The sequence below is a fragment of the Echinops telfairi genome, unplaced genomic scaffold (genome assembly GCF_000313985.2).
Source record: "Echinops telfairi isolate 266 unplaced genomic scaffold, ASM31398v2 ScPeMD7_8;HRSCAF=38, whole genome shotgun sequence".
In the NCBI taxonomy this organism is placed as follows: domain Eukaryota; kingdom Metazoa; phylum Chordata; class Mammalia; order Afrosoricida; family Tenrecidae; genus Echinops; species Echinops telfairi.
This window is the reverse complement of record NW_022103905.1, coordinates 9,727,467-9,751,085: the sequence shown is the minus strand read 5'-3', so window position 1 is coordinate 9,751,085 and position 23,619 is coordinate 9,727,467. Positions and strand designations below refer to the sequence as shown.

Below are 23,619 nucleotides of genomic sequence, written 5' to 3'. Positions count from 1 at the left end.
TTTGGAAAGCCCTGCAAAACAACTTTGATTTCTAAGTGAGAGTGTAAACCGATAAAAATGATATCTTGGTTTGAAAGCATTAGATTATATTTTATTTTAGCAGTGGGCCCAAGGCACTTTTTTTTTTCTTTTAAAAATCAAGTCCTGTTTTTCAGGGGGGAAAACAATAAATACGATTTTAATATATTTCTCACTCTAAATACAAAATCTTTCAACAGGATTATGAGCGTGCCCATTGCTGTTAAGCATTGATCTGACTCAGTTGTCCTCTGATGCTACTAGCTGCCATCAAGCCATGCCATGAACTCCTGGTCACCCTGTGTATGTGCAGTAGACCATGCAACACAGGGTTTCCCAGACTGCATGGTGGCATAGTACTTACACGTTGGGCTGTTAGCTGCAAGGTCAGCGGTTTGAAACCACCAGCCGCTCATTGGGAGAAAGATGGGGCTTTCTACTCCTGTAAAGCGTTGCCGTCTTAGAAACTCACAGGGGCAGGTCTCCCCTGTCCTCTAGGGACATGCTGAGTCTGAATAGAATCAATGCAGTGAGTTTGGGTTTTGGGTTTTGAACTTTCAGAGGCAGGTCCCCGGACGTGCTTTCCAGCCTTCCTCTGGGGCTCACACGGCCAGTCTTTCAGCTAGTAGTCAACTGCTTACATTACCGAGGACCCCAGTCACGGTCATCACGTTGCTCTACAGTAGTTAAAAAAAAAGAAGAGAAATAATAGTCCTTCAAAACATTGGGTCTCAACCTTCCTATTGCCACGACCTTTTAACACAGTCCCTCATGTTGTAGTGACCCCAACCATAACATTATTTTCGTTGCTACTTCATAACGGTAATTGTGCTACTGTTATGAATTGGGCGACCCCTGTGAAAGGGTCATTAGACTCCCAAAGGGGTCGTGACCCACAGGTTGAGAACCGCTGCTCTAAAAGAAATATATGCTAATTCAATAACCTTTTTGGTTATTGAATATATACACTTAGTATTGTATTTATTGTACTACTGCTACTATTATGATGACTGTGAAATTAAGTATAAACCCAGGTCTCCTGAGTCCTAAAACAGCAACACATCTATTGCATTACTTTAAAAGAACCGGAACATTCATTAGACACATGGATTTGGAGTGTGGAGCCCTTAGTTTATTACATTCCACGGCTCTGGAAAGAGTATATATTTCAAAAGCTATGATAACATGACACAACTAATCCAATTAAAAAGTTGGAGAGGCAATCAAATGTCCATGATTTTGAGAGCGCATCAAGACATGTCACTTGACTAGCTTTTCTTGTTAACACCTGCCTGGGACTTTTCAGAGTGCGGGTAGGGCGATTTAAATATTTCAATCTGTACATCCCCTAAGTTTCAACAGGTCTCTGTTAAGCAGACCTAAAGCCAAGACTGGCGGATACTAGCTCTGGGCCCAGTGGCAAAGTCTCTGGAAGCTCTTCCGCAGCACGCGTGCATCCAGTGAGAGCAAATTGGCTGAAAAGTCTGTAAGTTTCCCCCTCCACATCCTTCCTGACAGCAGGTACCCAGTAATCCCGGCCCTCTCTGCTCCTGGGGGTCCTGTCTGAATTTCAGCGCCAGGAAATCCAGAAGCTGAGCTGGTAGGAGGTAAATGTGTCCCAGGGCATGTAAAGAACAAGTTAAATTGAAGTCCTTTTTGGCATCAAAAGGCCATTACATCCTTTCAGATGATGTCAGGGAAAGGCTAGCTCATTTACTGCTTTTGTCGAGGGCCACTGTTCTCATCCTTTCCCGCTACCAAAAATGGAAACCATAGAAGATGATATGTTTTCATCTGGGGGGTGGGGAGAAGAAAAACCAATAAATAGGCTCTGATATACAAGCCCCTTGAAGAATCGGGTTCCTCTTATCTCTAGATCAAGGGTTGGAAAAACGTGTTCTGAATAGAGCCAGAAAATAATTAGTTTAGGATTTTTTTTTTAATGTTGGGGTGTGTGGACCATATAATCTCTGTTACAACTACTCAACCCTGTCCTTGTGCAAATGTCATCATAGACTAAAGTACACACCCACATAACCGTGTCCCCCCTCCCACACACACACACAAAAAAGCCAATACAAAACTGTCTTTATTAAAAGTAGGAAGCGGGCTGGCTTTGGCCGAGGGTCCGCAGTTGGCAGGCTCCCACTGTCGACGGATAGCAGCCACCACTGGTGCTGCTCTTAAAGATGCAAAGTGCATCCTGTGTCTCCAGCCAGGTTAATGCACACGCTGCTTAGCACTCGGACCCATGGCCGTGCTAGAAACCTCCAGTGTGACGAGGGCCATTCACTGCTCGTGATCCACAGCCGCAGATCAGCAGGGTCAGAAACAGGGGGCCTGGGAGGCCTCGATTCTGTGTCATTAAGAACCCAGACCAGACAGTGGTGCCCAGGTTTTACTAATCTAGGAGCTGTGATCAGGAGCTGAGGCCAATGGCCAACCAGATGCTGTGGTGCATGTGCGGAGAAGAATACTAGATTATGGATGAAGAGTATCTTAGCAACCCTAAAGGGTCCCTGCAGCTTCCTAAGGGACCAACGGAAGCCTTTCCTGCGGCGTTCGTTGAAGTCACTCTTGGCATCAAAGGGACGCCACATCTTTATCAACTGAAGGGTAAACCGCCAGGTGGTTAGACAATAAAACCCAAATAAAACTGCGTGTATGAAAGTTGCGAGAGTACCCGAAGCCCAGAATCACAGGGTTTCCTGAAGCTAGAGGTAGTCTTTGCAGGCCTCTCAGCCAGCTCCTACGGGTTACCGATTGGGAAACTGAGGCCCACAGAGGGAGAAATGACTTGCCCGGCTGGTCTGTGGAAGAACGAGCAGACCTCCGCCATTTCGACTCCCACGCCATTGCTCATCCCACTAAGGGATCTGAATTTCAAGGGGCCATATGGACACACTCACGCGGTAAGATTATTGTCTAAGGATCAGGCTCATCTTAAAGACACATTTAGACAGGGTCCCAGAGAACACCTGAAATGCATGCAGGAGAACAGCGTCACCTCACTGGTTGAGGGTAGCTGACAGAAACTGCACAGGATAGAGCATTAAGTGCCCATCTTCCCAGGAATATAAGCGCTGGTCTCTCATATTGTACGACAGCATGGCAAGAACAGACTGGGATGTCCTGAAAGCAAAGTTTGCATTGATCTGCTTTCCGCCCAGCAAATCAAAGGCAAAGGTTACGCTCAGGTCTTTAGTGTCGGTGACGTAGAGGATCCCTCGGGCAACGAAGGCATTGCCGGCTTTGGACTTGGGGTATGTGGTGTTGATGTGTTGCACCACAGAGAATGTCCTTGCGTCCAGCTGAGCTACCAGGATGCTCGCGCCGTCCACGCTGGAAGCATAGATGATCCAAAGGCCCTTTTCATCCACGGCTAGGTTGAAGTACGTCTTGGAATTTGCAAAGAGGTACTTTCTATCGAAATACAAAGCGTTCTCCACCTTCAGCGTTTCAGCGACCTCTTTGCCAAATTCGAATCTGAAAGTCAAGAGTAGATCAGAGGCACTATTGATACAGGCAAAACCAACTCGTTGGACTCCTCCACCTAACGCGTGGCACAGACAACAGGGCATTGCGGAAGCAAGCAAACAAAACAAGTCTGACTCCTTCAGATGAATTTTTCTTCTGGAAAAAATGCATTTGCTATTTGGGAGGTCTTGCAGGTGCCTGAAATGCTATCAGTTGGCTGTTTTCATAGGCGGAGGCTTGCTGAAATGATGCAGCTGTCATTGGCAGGAGAGGATTGAGTTTCTGAGGACGCATACTTGATTGGGGAGACCTAGTGCCATTGTGAGAAAAGGCTCAATGGCAAGAAATCAGACAACTGCGTGGCGAATTTAGCCTGGGCTGCGAGCCACTTCAAGCAAGCCTCTCCCTCGCTCTCTCTGCCCCAGAGATGGGGCCTCAGCGCCTTCAGAAGATAGAGCTACTCAGATTTCAGCCATGAGCTAGTAATGAATAATAAACTGCCAGGAAGAAACAATAAACTTAGACCAGATGTATGAGCTGCTCGCAAGTATTGGTCCACCGTGATCCACAGGAGAAAAGAGCAACGTACAATGAGTGCCCCAGTCACCCTGCCTGGACAGAGTTTGTAAACCATTACCCCGGAACCTGGATGTCCGCTATAGAACTTCAGGGCTACTGAAGAAACACAGGCTGTAGTTGGAACTCCTGAGGCGGCTACAATTTGTGGGGCGGAGGATTGGACTAAAGGTAGCTGCATGGAGAAGAAGAGCCATTTAGCTGCAAAGGGTCCCTTCAGTATCTGGCAGGGCACTAAGGGCATAAACACAGTGAGACTCTGATGTGCCAGCTCGAGAAAGGTCTTAAAAGCGGTCAGAAGAAGAAGCCCCCGGGGACATGGAGGGAGCAGCCAGGCCAGGGGCTGAGGGGCACCGTCTCCAACTGTGCAAGGAAAAAAAAATCTGATGACCAGATTTCTATATTCCTTAGAAAAGAATATTCTTTTAGAAACTATTCTTTATAAAAGAAGGTGAGATAAAAATAGTTTGCAGAGAAATAGAAGCTGAGAAAAGGTTCCTAGTAGACCCGCACTATACGGAATGCGAAGGCAATCTCTTCAGGTCAAAGGGAAATAATACCAAAAGAAAGCTGGAGGAGTGGCTGGTGGGTTTGAACTGCCAACCTTGATGTCTGAAGCCCCCCTGCCCCCATAACCCATTATACCACCAGGGCTCCTTTAATGAAAAGTCAATCGGGGGTTAAATATACTTCTTTTTCCTCTCTTTATTTCTTTAAAAGGGGACTATGCAGAGAAAACAGCTTTTCAAATGGCACAAGAATCATTACCCAGGGCAAATGGATTTGGCTAGAGCGGTTGTTTCTCAAGCTTTAACAAGCATAGGAACCACCTGGAGCTCTTGTGAGAGGGCAGATTCTGATTTCGTGAAGCTGGGGTGGGGCCTGGGAGTCTGCGTGTTTAACGAGATTCCCCCAAAGCCAGATTCACTGCCACGGTGCCCCTTTCCATTCCTAGGGACCCTGGAGAACAGGGTACAGCTGCCCCTGAGGGTTTCACAGCCTGCAAATCTTTATGGGAATAGAAAGCCTCATCTTTCTCCTGCAGAGCAGCTGGTGGGTTTGAACTGCTGACCTCATGGTCAGAAGCCTAATGTGTAGCCTAGTACTCCATCCAACCAAGTAACCATCTAATGCCACTAACCAAGTGACGTGTATTCTGTGAGGTTAGTTTTCTTGCCAGGGAAGTGGCGGCATCACTTAAGCGCTGGAACGAGATCTCATGCTCCTTAGACTCTGGAGGCTGCCTGACGACAAAGCTCCAAATTAGGATTCAAGAAGTGCTGGGACACTAGACTAAGACATAGGAGCCCTGGTGGTGGATTACTCGTTGGGCAGTTCGAAACCATCAGCTGCTCGGAGGGAGAAATAGGAGGGTTGTTTTTTTTCCCCTCCCGTAAAGATTTCCAGTCTTGGAAACCCAGAAGGTCAGTTCTACTCTGTCCTGTAGGGGCGCTGAGAGGGAATGGATTTAATAGCAGTGAGTTCCTAGTTTGGTTTCCAAAGGCTAAGGAAAAATGAGACGCCAGAGGGAGCCCATGAGCAGCAGAAGAAATGTGAAATGCAGGACTGTGGCAATGCCTTTGAGCATAACCAGCGTAAAGCCAAGCAAGAGACCTTGAAGTACATTTGATCAGAAATTAAGTAAGTGTGGGGACCTGCCTATCCTTCTCAGCTCTTAGGGTTTCTCTGAATGCCCAGAATTCAGTACAACCATCTGGCCCTTGTCTAGCCCTGGCCCCTCCCTGCTCTAGTTGACTACAATTGTCTTTCTCTGCAGGGCCAGGGCCTAAGGCTGGGCTGCCCCCTCCTCCCCTCCCAGCCTCTGGCTGCCATGCAGCAGGAGCTCCATGCTGGTTTCTATCCAGTGTGTTACACAAACGTAGCTTCACGAGTTGACACCCTTTCTCAGGGTAGCCGACTCTCTTGCTGGGGCTCATTCATCTACTCTTGAACGAGCACAGGAGGTGGATCGGGATTCTGCCCGAGTGAGGTGTGGGGCGGCGGAGATGGAGAGAGGATGGGGGAGCTGGGAAGAGAGGCAAAGGCGAGCTCGCTGCCAGCCACTGCTGACACCCGGGCCTACCCAATGTAGCTGATGGCATCACACATCACACTAGGACACTTGTCCCTATCCTAACCCACGCAGTCAGATGCCGGGGAGAAAGTTACCGCTGAGCCGCGTGGAGGGCAGAGGTAGGGTGAGGAAGAAAGAGGCAAGGGACCCATCCCTCCCTCAAGGTCACTCTGTGCTGTTTTGATTTCAGAGCGGGGTAGCGCTGGAGGGGCTCAGAGGTGCTGGCCAATCTTACTGTTTAGTTAGGGCATGGAGGTCCCGGGAGGGGATGGCCCTGGTCCAAGGCCGTAGAGAGATTAGATGGAAGAGGTGGAAGAAGTCCTTTCTCCCAACTCTCAGCTCACTGCTGTCTTGATTCTCCCAGCCCCCCTGCCCCCACCTGCAAGCACTGACTTCTGATTTGCTGAAGATGAATAGCTTCAAAACCGATTCTTCTTCTGGAGAGCCGGGCAGCTGTGTTGTTGCCCTGGGCACAGTCTACCAAGGTGAACCCCGCCCTTCTTGCGAAGGTCGAGGGTGGGGGAGTGGGGGTCAGTGGGGGCACCATCCCTTCGAACGGAGAAATGTCTGGCGATTGGGTTGCAATCCCCAGTCTTCCATGGCCCCAGCTGTGGTACAGAATTCTACAGACCCAAAGAGTTTCAGACCAAAACCGATCTTGGGGAGCAACGGGGGTTGGCAGCTTCCTTTCTCAAAAGATGAGAAAGATGCCGCCTTTTACCATGCCTGCCTTGTCCCTGGCTCTGACCTTGCCCTGATGCCCACCGTCAGCAATCCACGCCAGCCCTGGCAGGTCCTGGATATGGGGTTTGCTCACTTGATCTCGGGACTCCTTCGCCCAACCAACCCTGATTGACCCGTGTGTGCGCCAGGCACTAGCGGCTGGGCTGCAGGGGGGCTGAGAAAGACAGCCCCAACCTCTGAGTCGCTCAGCGGGTCTGTGGGGCTCGGAGGAGCAGCTGTGGTCCCGAGCGGCTTACCTCACGATGGTATTATAGCCTGCCTTGTGGTAGTAGAGAGAGTTGTTGTAAACAGCATGTCCACAGCCTTGGAAATAATGCGGGAGTTGTATGGACCTGTAACTGTTATTCAAAAGTGAGGGCCAGTCTTTGAATTCCTTCACCAGGATGCCTAAGGAGGGAAACCAGGAAAGGGCTGTTAGCTATACACACACACATACACATGCTCTCTCTCTCTCTGTCTCTCTCTCTGTCTCTCTCTGCCTGATGAGGATGAGGCAGGGGGAGATGCCCCTAGCCAGTGTGAAGGGTCCGACTTCCAACTCAAAGTCCAGTTCTCGTCAGTGGCCCCCTGCAGGGCTGTTGCCCTCTCTATCTGACAGTGACCACATTCCGTCGGGGTAGTGGGACGAGGGGCATGCCCGGTGCAATGCGACTACAAAACGGCCCTTCTCTTTCCATCTCCGGGCCTCCACCTCTGAGAAGGGCCACCGGCTCGCTCCCTGAGGGAGGGCCCGCCTGAGGTAGGTCATGCATGGGGCTCTGGATGTGTATTTTTTCCACATTTTGGCTTCAGCATTCCTAAGACCCGCAGCCTCGCTGCAATGCATTTCCTTCTGGATTCCTCATCCCAAACTGGAAAATCTGCCCTGGGGGAGGGCAGAGTGGGGGGTGGGGGCCTGTCCCGGCCATCTCCCTGGTAGCTCAACTGCAAGGCCTCGGCCGCACAGTGTCCAACCAAGATGTATGTCCATGCTTTCGAAAAATAAAGGACACATCTCTGAAAGCAATCGGCAGGGACTTTGGACCCCCCTGAAAGAGAATACACCTGCATCCGGTCGGAGGCCGATGACAAATGCACAGAGCAGGACCACCGGCCAGGTGGCAGTACCTGAAAAGTGTTTGATCACCCAGATCCGGTCGTCGCTCTTGTTGGCAGATTCCCTCATCCACGTCCCGAACGTCTCCTTCACTTGAAACACTTGCGTCGCGTTTCCAATGGACGCGATCACTGACTCTGCCCGAAGAGAACGGAGAGTCACGTGCCGGGGGGAGGGGCTGCGGTGGGGGTGGGGCAGGAGCGGGCGGGCCTTGAAGGTAACTCAGGGCTGGGGTTCAAGCGGGGCGCTTCACGTTCGGTACCTGCTGGTGGGGACTGGGGGTCATGGGCTTTCTCGTCGGCTTTTCCCACGGAGGTGTCGTCGTTTGGCACAGCACACGTCTCACCTGTAACGGCAGCAATGAGCAGAGCAGATGCCGCGGCCACGGGGAGGGACAGGTCGCCTTGGAACAAACTGGTCCTCCCCCTCACCTCAAAGCAGCCCTGGCGGCGGGCATCGTGGTGACCTGCTGGGCTGCAATCCCAAAGGTCAGCCGTTCGAAACCACCACCCGAGCCGAGAGAGAAAGATGAGGTTTGCTACTCTCAGAAAGAGTCCCGTCTCGGAAACCCTTAGGGGGCAGTTCTACCCTGTCCTGGAGGGTCACCAGGAGTCAGAATCGGCTCCAGAGCATCTTTCGTCATTTTTGGTCCCCTTCCCTCACTCCAGATGCCCATTCCTTAGTGTCCCTCCCGTTAGGCCCGCCAGGTAGCCTGGTTGCCTGAAAGCCACACCAAGACCTGTGTTCCCAGTGGGTTCCCAGCAGCTTGCTGAGACCTGGCTTTGCAGGATCGTGCAGCCCCATGGGGAAACATGCATGCGCCGGCCGGCCCATTGGCACGCTCCACAGTCTCAGGGGAGAGAAGGCTGGGGACACCCTTCCCGGCCTCGCTGGGCAGGTGCCACCACTATGACAGATGGTGGCCTTGTGGCTGCACGGTCACTCCCAGGGAAGCTGCTGGGGGCTGTGGGGAGCGGCCCCGAGCTGAAGTGGCCCTCACTGCCAGGGCTTGGTGAGTGGGGCTCAGGGGAGCACAGCAGCCTCCCAGGGAGAAGGAGCCTGCGAGGAAGGGGTTGGAGACTTTGAATCTCCTCCCCGCCATTTCCCTGGCCCTTGGTTGGAGGCCTTCAAGGGGCTGAACAGGTCTTGGGGGGCTGCCTGATCTGAGGTTGGTTGGAGGCTGCCCCTCCTTTCCTGCGCTGCAACGGGCATGCTTGGCTTTGGGTGAAGAGGGGCCCGGAGGGGAGGCTGGGCCAGGAGCAGTCTGCGGCAATGAGTTGACCAGGATGGGCCCGGGCAGGGTGGGTGGACTGGAGCAGACTGGGGGACTCTGGATGTCTGAGCACGGGCCCCCTCCCCTAGACAGATTCTGAGGGGTACCCATCACCGAGGGATTACCAGGGAAGCTCTGACGATGCAGTGGGTACATGTTGGGCTGGGATCCACATGGTCGGCAGTTCGAGACCACCAGCAGCTCCTCGGTGGGCTTTCTACTCACGTGAACAGTGAGAGTCTTGGGGACCCACAAGGTCGGCTATGAATCAGCTTTAACTTGATGGTAGCGAGTTTGGTCTGGTTTGTGGTTATCAGACACAGGGGGTCGTCTCTGTTTTGTGACTGCAGAAACTCCCAGAATCAGCTGAAGGGTTTCTTGTTCCCCGCTCTCACCCCCCAGCACTAAAAGCAGGGGGCAGAACCGTACACGAGCTCCCAGCTTCTTGCTAGCCGTATGAACCCTGTTTCCCTGAAGAGACTGACCCAGGGCAGTTTGGGGTCTCCTCGCTCTGGGTTTCAGCTGGAGTTTCTGCAGACCCCCCGCTTCTTAGGCCTGTGGACTTTACTCGAGAGCTGGGCATGGAAAGCCTCAGGCTTTTATTCTCATGAAAACCACAATAGGAAACTCCCTGCCATCAAATCCATGCTGACCCGCAGCGACCACCCCTGTGGGCTGCCAAGATGGTAACTGTTTGCAGGAGTAGAACGCCCAGTCGTTCCCCACCGCAGGGCTGCTGGAAGTCTTGACCTGCTGACCATTCAGCCCAGTGCATAACCATCAGGGCTACCCACAAGGCTCTCACTACTTCCTGCTGGACTCTCCAGGCTCTGTGGGGGCAGGGGAGGAGGGGGTTAAAGAAGCCGGAGAGACAGCAAGCGCAGTTGCAGGAAGCACAGCAAGTGCGGACCGTTTCTAATGGGCAGAATGGACGATAATGGCCTCTCAGTTAACACAGTTCTTACTAGTTGGGGGTCCCCAACCTCTGCTGACACGGCCTCTTAGTGGGTGTGCTAAGTAGCGCGGAGTGCTTCTGCAGACACCGGTGGTCACTGGCTGACAGTCTTGGGCCATTTAGGACTCGCTCAGAAGCTGGGGTCAGAACCCCTCCTTTCACAAGGGAGTGGCCCTGCTCCCTCTCTCTAAGGGCAGCAGAACACAGGGCTGATGCTAATGGAGGGGGCGGTGCTGGACTGCCGAGATGGGTGTGATTCTACCTTGTGTCTACTGCTGCACAGAATTATCATCAGGCTCCATTTATTGGGGAATGGAGGGTGGCATCTTTGAAAGCACCGGTCGGCCCACGGCCAAGAGCCAAACACACGCAGGACCCCTAACTGCCTTTCTTCTGGGAAGAACAGAGAACTGAACAGAACTTCTGACTTTTTAGGGACATATCAGAAATTCCTGAGAGAGCAAATGTGGCAGAGAAAGGGGATGGTGCCCAGCTATCAAAAGATACAGCATCTGGGCTCTTAAAGGCTTGAAGTTAAACAAGTGGCCATCTAGCAGAGAAGCAATAAGCCCATATGGAAGAAGCAGGCCAGCCTGGGTGATCATGAGGTGTCCGTGGAATCAGGTAACAGACATCAGAAGACCCAAAACAAACAAACCAAAACACATATTGTTGAGAATGAGGAGGGTCTGAGCAGAGACCCAAAACTCATCTGCAGACAAAAGGACATCCCCTCACAGAAGGGTCACAAGGAAGGGATGAGTCAACCAGGACTCAGTATAGCACTGATGAAACAGACAATATTCCTCGGGTTCTCTGAGGCTTCCTCACCCCCGACTATCATGACTCCAGCCCTGCCTTTTAGTTCCGGCTAGACCTGAGCATGTACACAGGTACAGATAAGAGCTCAAGACACACAGAATCCAGGTCAGATAAACCCTTCAGGAACAGAAATTGGAGTAGCAATATCAAGAGGATAGGGGGCAGGTGGGGGGATAGGAGTAGATGGGAGGAAGGGGGAACCAATCGCAATGATCAATGCATAATCCCTCTACCCCCAGTGGGATGAACAACAGAAATGGGGTTGAATGGAGACAGAGGTCAGTGTAAGCTCTAGAAACAATAAGAATTTGTAATTTATCAAGGGGTCATGGGTGGGGGAGGGAGGGAAAAAAGAGAAGCTGCTACCAAGGGCTCAAACAGAAAGTAAATGTTTAGAAAATGATGATGGCAACCTATGTACAAATGTGCTTGACACAATGGATGTATGGAATGCTATAAGAGCCCCCAGTAAAATGATGAACAAAAAAGAGAAATTCCTGAGCAAGAACACCCAGCCGGGAGCCTGTTCTATGTTTGCCAGTGAGGCGAGGCATCAGGTGGTACCTCGAGCTAAAGGCGAATGGCTCCTCTGTCCATCCTATTGGGAAGATGCACTAGTGTCACCCAACATGTATAGCCACTCACGATGCTGTTGCTCGCAAATGAAACCCACTGCCATCAAGTGTCTGACTCACAGTGACCCTGCAGCACCAGGTAGCACCGCTGACTTGGGTTTCTGAGACAGCCTCATCTTTCTCTCTTGGAGTGGTTGGTGGGTTCGAACAGCTGAACTTGCAACTAGCAGCCCACGACAGAGTGGATGTCAAATCGATTCTGACCCACAGTGGCCTCGTGTGGGCAGAGTAGAGCTGCTCCATATCCTTTTGGCAGCAGTTTGCAAGGCTTGTCTGCCAAGTTGCCCCTCGGTGGGATTGACCTGCCAACCTTTTGGTTAGTAGCCCTGCACATAACCACATGTGCCACTCCAGACCCCTTGTTGTGGAGACAGCCCCTGGGCTTCCATTCACCTTTCACTCCCACCACCCTCCCAGCCACCTGCTGAGCGCCAAGCAAGTCCAAGGGCTTGGGTCATCATGATGCCCCCCAGCTGACAGGGAGAAACTGGCATCCAGAGGCGCTCAGTTAGTGGCCCACGGTCACCAATCAGCACGTGGCAGAGCTAGCTCCTAATCCAGGGCGGCCGGACCCCCAGCGCATTTTCCTTTCAGAGATGATAATTCACACATTGAGACCCAAGTGTGAACGAAGTGCTTGAAGCTGTGCCCCTCACTGGCGCTCAAACCATAGTGGCAGTAACAGAACTTGGGGAATTTGGGGTCACAGGGGGAAGAGGTGAGTTCTCCGGGTCAGGAGGGAGTGACCTGTGCACTGGCCGTTAAACATGTTTGGCTGCCGCTGGCCTTTCGCCCGTCTGCTTCCGGGTGGTCCTGGAGGACCTGGAGGGCCCTGGGGTCCAGGCGGGCCGGGCGGGCCTTGGTCGCCTTTGGCACCTGGATGGAGAAAGAGAGAGGTTGATTGCAGAGCCATAAACAGAGACTGGGTTTCCCTGAGCGAAAAGGCGGTACTAGCAGCATTCCGAGCCCGCCCAGGACTATGGTCTACACCAGTGGTTCTCAACCCTTTTGGGAGTCGAACGGCCCTTTCACAGGGGTTGCCTGATTCATAACAGTGGCAAAATGACAGAGATGAAGTAGCAACGAAGATAATGTTATGGTTGGGGGGTCACCACCACATGAGGAACTATATGAAAGGGTGGCGGCATCAGGAAGGTGGAGGACCCCTGGTCTACACAGAGTTGAGACACCGAGCTGATACTGCAAGGTCCGCAGCCGCCCCATGGGAGAAAGACGAGGTCACGAGTTACACTTTCAGAAACTCACAGGGGCAGTTCTGCCATGACCTGTAGAGCCACACTGTCGTTTCCACCAACACCAAATCAGCCCCTTCAGTGGCAGGTCGAGATACATGGATCAGGGGCCCGGGCCTTCTCCCCTTTCTGCACGGGGGCATGCTCTGGTCTGGGCTGCTCTCTTGAATTGGGGGTGATGGACCCTCACTCCTCCTTTGGGGGCCTCGTGGGGAGTGTGGCGTTGTGAGTGTGCAGATTTCCATGTGTCTGAAGCACACCATGGTCTTACTTTCAAAGGATACTGCTGACTCTTATGCTATCAGAAGACATTCTACATTTTAGATCTTTTGCCTAGTAACCCCACCCCCTCCTCACCGCCTCATTTCCGAAACACATCGCAGCAAACGGGATTTCATGTTCCCTCGCTCCTTTGGGCTCAACACCAGCCCCACTGCGGTGGGGTCACGTCCAACTCGGAGCGACCCCCGCGGTGCTTCCCAGACTGCACCTCTTCACAGAAGCACAGCGCCTCATCGTTCTCATCTGAACACAATGGCTGGCAAATTGTAGGTGCTCAATGAGTGTGGAGCAGAGGGAGGGATAATTGGTGGGCGAGCTATTCAGGGCTGTTATTCAGAATATCTATCATTCTAATGTCTAGAGGACCGATAATCAGATCTTATTCATTTCCATATTCCCCACTACTAGCACAGTCCCCTAGCTAATAAAAGGTGTTCTCTGCATTCAATAAGGCTTCTTGAAGGGATTAATAGGATAGTTATTTCTTTATGACATAAACTGTCTGCTAAGTACTGTGCTTTTAACAGTCTTCTTCCTTCTCTCCTCCCCCATTATAGTTACCTCTCATCCTCGCTTCCATCACATGACTTCTGATTGGCTCTAGCTGCCCCTTCTCCCCCTAAAACCAACCAACAAAAAACCCCACTCCCATGACATTAATTTGAACTTCTTTCCACCCTAGAGGGCTGAGTAGAGCAATTCCATACTGTTTCCAATATAGCAAATCTTTTATGACAGCCCTGGTGGTGTAGAGCAGCGGTTCTCAACCTGTGGGTGGCAACCCCTTTGGGGGTCAAATGACCCTTTCACAGGGGTCGCCCGATTCATCACAGTAGCAAAATGACAGTGATGAAGTGGCAACGAAAATAAATTTTTGGTTGGGGGGGTCACCATCACATGAGCTGTATTAAAGGGTCACGGCATGAGGAAGTTTGAGAACCACTGGGGTAGAGGTTACGTGTTGGGCTGTGATCTGCATGGTTGGCAGTTCTAAACCGCCAGCAGCTCCGAGAGGGAAAGACGGGGCTTTCTACTCCCATCAACAGTTGCAGTCTCAGAAGCCCACAGGGGGCTCGCTTTGAGCAGCATGCACTTGATGGCAGTGAATTTGGTTTAGAATTCTCCTTCGATGCTGCTGGTGTGTTTGAACTGATATTTTGATTAGCAGCTGAGTGCTTCAGCTTCCCCAGTGAAAACACACACACACACACACACACACACACACACACACACACGTAAAACCATTGCATCAATTCCAACTTTTAGGGTTTCCAAGATAGGAGCAGACAGCCTCATCTTTCACCCCAGCTGTGGCTGGTGTTTGAACTACAGACCTTGTGGTTAGCAGCCAACACCTAACTCTCTTTGCCTTGAGGGCTCCTTTCCTTCCCCACAAGCACCAAATATTCGCTTGAACGTAGAAACCCAAACCAGACTCACTGCCATCGAGTCGATGTTGACACATAGCCACCCTGTGAGGTAGGGTAGAGCTGCCCCCGTGAGCTTCCAAGACTGTAACTCTGCAGGAGTAGAAAGCCCAGTCTTTCTCCTTCAAAGTGGCTGGTGGTTTCGAACTGCTGACTTTGCATTTAGTAGCCCAACCCATAACCACTATGCCACCAGCGATCCCTGTTTAACCTATATTGTATTCATAAACAAGAAAATTGGCAAGCCAGTTTTCTCCCTGACTTTATACCAAAAGCTTAGACTAAGAGCCCGAGAATGGCTTCAGCTCTCAAAAACAAGATGAAACCAAAGGGAAAACAAAGCAAAACTCTTAACTACCACTGAAGCAAGCAGGACTCATAGGACGTTAGAGGACAGAATAGAACTGCCTTTTGGGGGATTCTGAGACTTCCTATCTCTCTAGGAGCAGACAGCCTCCTCTTTCTCCTGTGGAGTGGCTGGTGGGCTCAAACCACCGACTCTGTGGTTAGCAGTTCAATGCATAACCCAGGGCAGCCTTGGAGCTCATGACTTTGAACCCAAATGAGCTAAGTGAGCTCTGCTTGGAGCCCAGCTTTGGTTGTCCCGTATTGAAATAGCACACACACTTTCCTATGGACTCCACCATTTTCTTCCAGCAGATGACCAAACAGCAGGCTAACAAGGAGAGAAGACCCATGGCCCCCTGGGATTGAAAACCAGTCAGGTGTCTGTCCGGGCCTACTTGCCCCTTACCTGTCGGCAGCACGTCGTTGGACACGTCCCTTTTGTCTCCCTTCTCACCCTTCTGCCCCGGTGGGCCCTGGTTTCCGGCCACGCCCAGCTCACCAGGGTCTCCCTTTTCTCCCTTTTCCCCTGGGTTTCCTGTGGCTCCAGGTAGCCCTGAGAAGAAACAGTGTGTCATTCTGTGGTGAGAGAAATGGGGGGAAAAAAGAACACTGCACTGTGGGCTTTCCAGAGAAAGCAGCTTTGAGAACCAGACATTTGGGTTGTTGTGATAGGTAGGTGTATTGTGTCAACCTGGCCAATAGGAACACGTGGGATTAATAAAGGTCATAGTTTGATTGGAGGGAAAAGAGATAAGTGACCCAGACAGCCCCCCACCCCTCTTTCTCTCTCTTGCTCTCTGGTGATCGGACCAGTGTGCAGCTGCTTTAAGCACATTCTCTGCCTCAATTTGTGAGCTACACTACCTGTAGGACAGCCAACCCATGGATTGTGTTGAAGTTCCTTCGCGAGTTGCTTTGCCACGCTGCTGGTGTAGACATCGCTTGAGCTTGAGGCTGTCGAATCCTGTTGTCTTGGATTACTTGAGTTCGATATCCCATCCCAGCCTGCTTCCTTAAGTTCCTGAGCTGCTGATTGTTGTCCTGCTGTTTGCTGCCTGTGGCCAGATTGCCTGCCTGCATTGCCCTAGGGAAGACTCAGCTGTCTGCTTCCTTGACCTTGGACCCAGCAGCCCTCATGAGTTGAAGGACTTCTGGTATATTAACTGTTCCACGGAAGTGAGCTGAACTGAGCCCTCTGTACTGCTGTGTGGATTAACTAGCCGGTATATTCCTTCATGCTGTATATATCTATCCATATCTGTATCCTTATCATCATCAGTGTCCTGGTTTTGTTTCTCTAGAGAACCCTGTCCAACACGTGACCAATCCTCATTCTTCTGTTCTCATCCTTCTGGGCTTGTGATGATCTTCCTTCTAGACTGAAAAATAAAGCCTTCCTTTCCCTTCCCATTAACCAACCGCCTGCTAGGCCTCCCTATAGGATACTCAAATACAATGGAGAAGGATGGAATTCCAAACGGGGATTCACCATAGAGGTTATTTAGAACCACCTTCCACTCTGTTCCCAAAGCCTTCCTAGTTCACCTGCTTGGCTCTTCGTGGACTCTCATGGATGGGGAGGTCGCCACTGCATCACAACACACCACAGACTGAACTTGAATGCTCCACACTGCCAGCAAAGGCGGGCTTCCCCTACACCATAAAGCAGGCGCTCCCAACGCCTGCCATTTATGCCCAGGGAGAGGCCACTCTCCAGAATGGTTTCTGCTCTCCTAGATTCCAGGATCCCTACAGAGCCCAGGCCCAGGCCGACGCAAGTGCACAGAAGAAACCCAAAGTGTTGATCCGTGCATATGAATGTCATGCTAGACGGCAGGTCACCTTGCGAGGACACCCCAGCATCCTGTTGAAAACCCTGGAAGACAGCTCTAGGTGGGAGCCCGAGGCCTTGGTGCCCTGCCTTTGCCAGAGGTCATCTCAGGTGGGTGCTGTGCCTTGGCCGAGGAGCTGGAGAATACAGTGACTCAGGATGTGAAGATGAGTGGGAGTGTAGGGGGGTATGGGGGGGCGGGGGGAGCCCTCTGCTGTCAGCAAATGGCCCTGCTGAGGCTCACCAACTTGGGGGCAGTCACACCTCTCCTGGTGGCACTGGAGAGCCAGCATGCTGGGTCATCCCTACCCATTGGGCACCAGGACATCTTGCTTGAAAGTGGTTCACTCGCTTGAGAAAGGCCCTCAGGTAGGGACCTGTGCCCGGGCACACATTCTTTTGGCAGTATTTTAAATAGACACGTTGGCACATTTATTGGACAGAGACAAAGAGACAAGAAGGTCGCCACAGAGTCCAGCCAGCACAATGCACCAAGTGCAACTGATACCTCCCCCGGGGTTTCAAATGACTCAGTCTACCACACTCTGGGAAATGAGATCTGCAAGTTCCTCCGGGGCTTTCTTTTAAGGGATTGAGCCTGGTGGCTCAGAGCCTCTCAGTGCCATCATCCAAGGCCCCCTTCCTTTCATTTCTCCCTCTTGGCAAGCCTCGGGTTCTCTCTCTTACAGAGGCCGCGTGTGAAACAGACGTGTCCACCCTGCAGCGCAGCCCTTGCCGGGGCTGGGACGTAGAGAGCGGTTTCTAAGGCCTTTGCTGTTGGGGGTGGCTGGGTGGGGGGCTGACTTTGAGCAGGGGCTGTGCACTACCGTTTTCAAGCTTCCATTCAGGAAGGGCAGGAGCTTTCTGTCCGCATACAGTCTATCTTAGCCCTCTTATCGACCATCACTGTCCATGAGCCGTGGTGCCTGAAATAAACAAGCCCTAGTCGCCTCTCCCCATCATCAGAGGCCCTCTGGGTGGTGTCTCCTTCCACAGTACCCAGCTTGTGAGCTGTGGGCAACGATTGCACTGGTGCGAGTGCGGGTGAGAGGGGGCAGAGGCCGGGGAGGTGTGTGTATGTGTGTGCCTGGCAGACTTTGTCTTGGGACTCCTTGCTGGCTTCCTGGGCAGAGAGGAAAGGCCGGATTTTGCTCGCCTCGCTCGCTCTTGTGCCAGGAACGAGCCTCTGCTATTTTCCCTCCTTGGTGGCGCCCACTCCAAACAAAGTGTTGCCAGCACTGAGCTTGAGGTTGTGCGGATGTCTCTGGGGCGGGGGTCAGCCCCGTCATCTTCATGGCAGGGGGTGAGGGAGGATGTTTTATTTTGGGCGAAGCCATCTGTCACTTAACTCTGGTGTGGGGAACGTGGGGACAGAGGGTGTTGAATGAAGCCCAGCCCCAAGATTATTCCTGCTCTTATGGAAGGAAACATTTTGAGAGATGCAGTGTTAACTCTTAACGAGGCACAAGCGGGCTTGCTGGAGACGGAACGTTTAGAAATGTTCGGTTAGGCACCAAGTCACTGTGGGGTGGCACCAACTCAAAGGTAACAAACACCAACACAGGAGTGCATGGGCGAGCAGGAAAAAACATATAGTTGTTGGACACAACCCCCCACCCTAGTCTAAAGACCAGAAGACCCAGACCCAATGGAGGAAAGGCTTGCCAGAGGCCTCGGAGCACCATCAAGGGCCGAGCCAGGTGCTCCCCAGGCTCCCTCTGCCCGACACACTGTCTGCCCCATCTGCATGAGCTGAGCTGTGTGTCTCTCAAATGCCCCACAGTCCAGTCGGAAAGACGGGAATCCTTCTAGCCTGGCCAGCACGACTCAATATAGGGCCCACCTGGGAAGGCCTTAGAGCCCTATAGTCTTCTCCTACTAACTGTTCCTACCCTGGGGATCCCCCGGTCACCCCCTTCTTACAGCTCGGGTCTTTGATGCCTTTCATGCCTTTGTTCTGCATGAGTACGGCTAGAGCGGGGACCAGGAGTCAAAGCCACCTGGATCCAGGTCCTGCCTCCCCTCACACTCCATGAGCTCGCTGGCAGTCAAAAGCTATTGTGATCGATCGTTGACCAGCGTCTCACTGAGCTCCTTCGCTGGGCGTAGGTCGTGCGAGAGGCCAGTTGGGTCCTCTCCAGATCTGATCTGGAGAGCCCGGTGAGCTTGCGGTTTGAGAAGCAGGAATGCCACGTTCTTCATCTAGGAACCTGTGGCGAACTGAGCGGCCATCCCTGCAGAACAGGCTCCTTGGGTTGCAAACAGCACTCGTGGTTCCCGCTTTCTGGAGTGCACGCCCACTGCACCTCCTCCCCCACTCCCTGCCTACAAACCACTAAGGACCGACCCTTGAGATCTCAGCTGAAATAACAGCCTTCTCCCGCAGTCCGGGCCCTGCCCAGGCACCATAGAGGCCCACCACACACACACATTCTCAGGTCCCTCCCTGGCGTAAGATGCGCACGACTTCCTGGGCGATGCTGACCATCGGGCCGAGACCGCTGATCGGAAATCTCTTGCCAGGACTGGCCGTAACCTTCAGTGACATGCACGCCCCAGCTGCTGTGTCACCCCACCACCCACCCTGGGCTCCTCTTTATTCCTGCCACTCTCAACTTACTCCCAACCCCCGAGAGCCCATGAGTGCCAGTGTGTGCCTGCGGGATCACACCCTCCCTAGCTCCCATCCTTCCTGGCCCCTGGCCCCTCGCTGACGTTATGTCAGGGCCCCAGCCCTTGCTCCAAACATGCTCTCTCGCCGTAGGACATAGAGATGCTTCACTGTTGTCTTGGATTATTGATTGGAGGCGGGGGTGGGGTGGGGGGTGTTTGAAGTGCCAATCTTTAGGTGAGTATATCCCAGTTTGAGATTTGAAAACACATATACTCATACTCCCCCCCCCCACCCCCCTCTAGACTCTGGTCCCTGAAGGCAGGGACCATGTCCACACGGACTCACCTTTGTCTCTAGTACCCGGACAAAAGCAAGCACTCAATCAATCATTGGAAAGCTAGTACATTAAGTCCTCGGTGAGAACTCCTCCCCCGATGGCATTGCGAACAACACAAACAGGGAATAAACTAAGAGGTAAAAAGCAAGGTGCAGGTACTCAGAGACTTAGAAACGGATGCCCCTGAGCTGTGTCCTGTTCCCTGGGGACTCCCCTCCCGTTCCCTACATGAACCTCCCCTGACCTTCCTTCGGCCTCAGCAGAGTGGTGGTTCCTGCAGAGGGTGGAGACACCGCCATGTCTCCCTGAAGACAGGCCCTGGGGCAAGAACCTGACGGGTTCCGAAAGACCAGAGGGCAAGGATTGGGAGAGGGGTGAAGTGTTGGTGGTGTCCTTACTGCCCAGAAGCTGGTCCAGGTGGCTACAGATCCCTTGCACATCCTCGTGCAAGTGTGCTCTTCTGCTGAGGATGCCCAAGTGGGGCCAGCATAGGCCAAGACCATCTGGGCCGGGTCCAGCCACAGTAGGCAGGGAGCAAAAAGATGGGTGGTTGGTAGACCACAGTCAACCCCCATTAGGAGGAACCAGGCCAAGGAATTCAGCAGGCTGAGCAGGTGAGGGACTGTGCCCAGCCTCCCAGTCAGGCCAGTCTGACTGTGTGCAGGCTGTGGGCAGCGAGACCGAAGCAGCTGTCCATGGAAATCAAGGAGGTGGCCAGAGAAGTCAGACTGACATCAGGCAGGAGGGGCTGACGATGCTGTGTGTGTGTGTGTGTGTACAACACACAGCAGGGTGGGTTGGGGAGGAGACCAGTGGTCTGAGGATGGCAGGGTCCTACTTACCCCTCCAGGCTAGCCCCCGGGTCCCTCCTGCTCAGAAAGAGACTGCCCAGGCACCTGGGCGTGGGCGCCATCCCCAGATCGGGCTCCCTGAGGGCTGAGCTCCGTGGGACACCAGGCTGGTTCAAGAAGAGGGGAGGGAGGGGCAGCCAGTCTCACTGGCCCCTGGCAGGTGACCAGGGACTGGGAGTAGGTTAGTCAAGGCTGGAGCCTGAGCCGGCTGGGGCTGAGCAATGTTCCAAATAACACTGTCCTTCGGCCTCCGTCTCTTTTGAGCCAGGGTGGCAAGCAGCCCCCCTGCTGGGGCCCTCACTGACTCAGGTTCTAGCCAGTGGAGGCATCTTGGTGGACGGTTGCTGACCCAGGAGGCCGCCCTCCCTGGGAGACTGCTGCCAGGAGGGTGGCATCTTCCGGATTCCCATGGGATGACAGGGAAATGGAGGATTTGGGTCCACCTGCCTTCCAGACCCAAACTCAGGTACCACCTAGCCATCTGTCCTGCTGCCTACCCTCCCACCCCTCCGGCAGGCCCTTCCCAGCACAGCCACCAGACGGAGGCTCTCCAAAGGCGCTTAAGACCCCACCGCATTCCAAGTAAAAGCCGGGGTTTTGTCAATGTGCTTGCGGACTCCATCATACCGGCCTCTCTGTCCGGGCTGCCCTGGCCTCCTTGCTGCTCCTCCAGCGCCTCCCTAGATGCCATGAGATCCACGAATCTCTCTGTTTGCTCAAAGCCCCGGCGTACGTACTGAGAGCCATTTGGCCTCTCGATGTAAAGTCGTTGTCAGCTGCAGGTAAGCCAGTCCCCGGATAGCAACCTCCCTGCACAGCAGAAGGAAACGCTCTCTGGCCCTGCCCCCTGCCCCCTGCCCCCTGCCCCAGCTTCGGCCACTGATCTGATGGCTGTGATCCACCAGGGTTTCCGGTGCCTGGTTTTCAGGAGGACATTGACTAGTCCCTCTTAGTCTGGAAGCGCATCTCGCCACATGACAGCCACAGGGAACCTCCCTGGGGTGGTGGCTGAGCAGGAGGTGCACTGGCAGGGATTTGAATGGAGGGCGTCCACAGGGATGGTGAGCATTCTAGCCCTGAGCTGCCAGTGTAATCCAAACTTCCACCCCCACCCCAGACGCTCCCTCCCTCTCTCCTCACCCTCTTTATGTTTCTCCTAAGCATGTATCACCTTGAAGCAGGCCACACGAGTCTCTTTGTTTCTTGGGTCTATTGTCTATCTCTTAAACCGGAATGAACGCCTTGTGAAGGTAAGGATTTGCGCAAGTCCACTTTTTCATTTCTAACTCCTCAACGTCTGAAACAGCGCCTGGTACTGAGCAGGTGCACCCTACGTACCAGCTCTGCTCCACAAGGCCAGGGATCTGTCTCAGAGCTTGTGGAAAATCCCTTGCCCCAACCCTAGTGTTAGCAAGGTGCCCTTACGGTAAACCAGCTGCCAGAGAACAGACCACAACTGATGGGGACCTGTGGGAGTCAGAAGATTTTCTGTCAACTAGACACTCCTGGCTAGGGTGGAGTCAGACCTGTCAATCAGGTCAAGCCTGATGCTGTCTCCTTGGGGGGGGTGGCCTCCTCCCTTCCCCTTCCTGCTTGCTGGACACCCTGAGAGCTGCCAGAGCCCGGTCCTGTTTCCACTGACCGCAGATCCATGAGACTTTGCACGCACTGGCCTCCGATCTTCCTGCATGCTGTATCGTTGCATGTGGTTCCGTGAGTCTGAAGAGGACTAGTATTGGACTGCTGGACTTGAGTTGAACTGCGCTGGGATGTTTTCTTGATATATAATTAATTACTTCTTGATACAAAGCTCTTCCTTACACATACATGAGTGTCACTGGATTTGTTTCTCTAGTCAACCCGGCCTAACACATGATCCCCACGTATATCAGGGTTGAACTGTGCTCTGTCGTTTCTCCCCCTCCCCACCATAGATTTTACTCACCAATCTTACAGAAGGAGACTGCAAAACCTTTCTTCCATGGTGCCTCTGGATGGACTCGAACCCCTGACCCTTTGTTAGCAGTTAAATATCTTAACTGCTTGTACCACATCTTCCTAATACCGCCGAGCCCTTAGGATGGGACCACATTTTTGGAACCTTCCCAGGATAAACCAAATGACCGCACAGAGCCATCGTTATTCTGTGTGATGCTCCTTTATAATTATAATTATTATCCTACGCGTAATGATCCATTCCTCCTACATAGTTCCGGCAGTAATTGCTGGCCTTGGGCGCACTGGCTGTGCAGGGCCCATGTCCACAGAAGCCGTCTCTGAGGGGCACAAGCAGGTCGGCTCTGCCAAGAGGCCCAGGGGCTTGGCAGTTTCCTCTCGCTAGTGGATTCACTAAAGTTGCTGGTGGTAAAAGAGCAGAGATCCTAGGAGGGGCAACTGTGCTATCAGCAAGAAGGTTCTAGTCTTTCCCCCAGCCCAGGGTTTGCCCGAGTGAGTTTGGGTACTAGAGCTAAGAGGAGGGTAGACAAGGTGGAGTCTGTGGTCCTGAGAGGTAGTTAACAGCCGGGTCTTCCAAAGAGCCTCCTGGGCAGTCACTTTCTACCCTGCACCCCAGTTTCCATTCTGCCAAGTGCAGCTCTTGTTAGGTGAACCTTCCAGTTCTTCTGCACTGACTCTCCAGCCCCCAGCTTCACCTCCTGGCAGACCCTGCGTGAGCCCCCTTGAAGGTTGGAGTCTGGGTCACCCAGATATTCTGTGGTGACAGTCAAGGTGGAGCCCAACCTATCAATTAGGTCGAAGCCTGATGACACCTCCTTGTGGGGTGGTGGTAAGACCGACTGTGAGGCTGGCGCAGGACCAGACGGTGTCTCATCCTGCTGTCCACAGGCTTGCAACGTGTTGGAACCAACCGACAGCCCCTAACGACAATGGAGACACACTGAATCGGTGCAGCTGTCATCTTGAGAGCAGTCGCCATAGTTCAATGAGGTTCAGGGAGAAGACAAGGAGGGCAGGCTGGCACCAGTCAAGGTGTCATCTTGAGAGCAG

General features: G+C 52.9%; 1 protein-coding gene across 1 annotated transcript in view; it reads right to left on the bottom strand.

Annotated features, from left to right (window-relative positions):
* Positions 1 to 2,089: 2,089 nt before the first annotated feature.
* Positions 2,090 to 23,619, bottom strand: part of GLDN (gliomedin) — a 66,965-nt gene continuing 45,435 nt past the window's right edge. Inside the window, exons 5-10 of the mRNA XM_004709429.2 lie at positions 15,387 to 15,533; positions 12,418 to 12,546; positions 8,248 to 8,331; positions 7,997 to 8,122; positions 7,126 to 7,276; positions 2,090 to 3,504 (exon numbers count right to left, since the gene is read on the bottom strand). Of these exons, the coding sequence (XP_004709486.1) occupies positions 3,027 to 3,504; positions 7,126 to 7,276; positions 7,997 to 8,122; positions 8,248 to 8,331; positions 12,418 to 12,546; positions 15,387 to 15,533 (1,115 nt within the window). The 3' untranslated portion in view covers positions 2,090 to 3,026. The remainder of the gene's footprint in view (positions 3,505 to 7,125; positions 7,277 to 7,996; positions 8,123 to 8,247; positions 8,332 to 12,417; positions 12,547 to 15,386; positions 15,534 to 23,619) is intronic.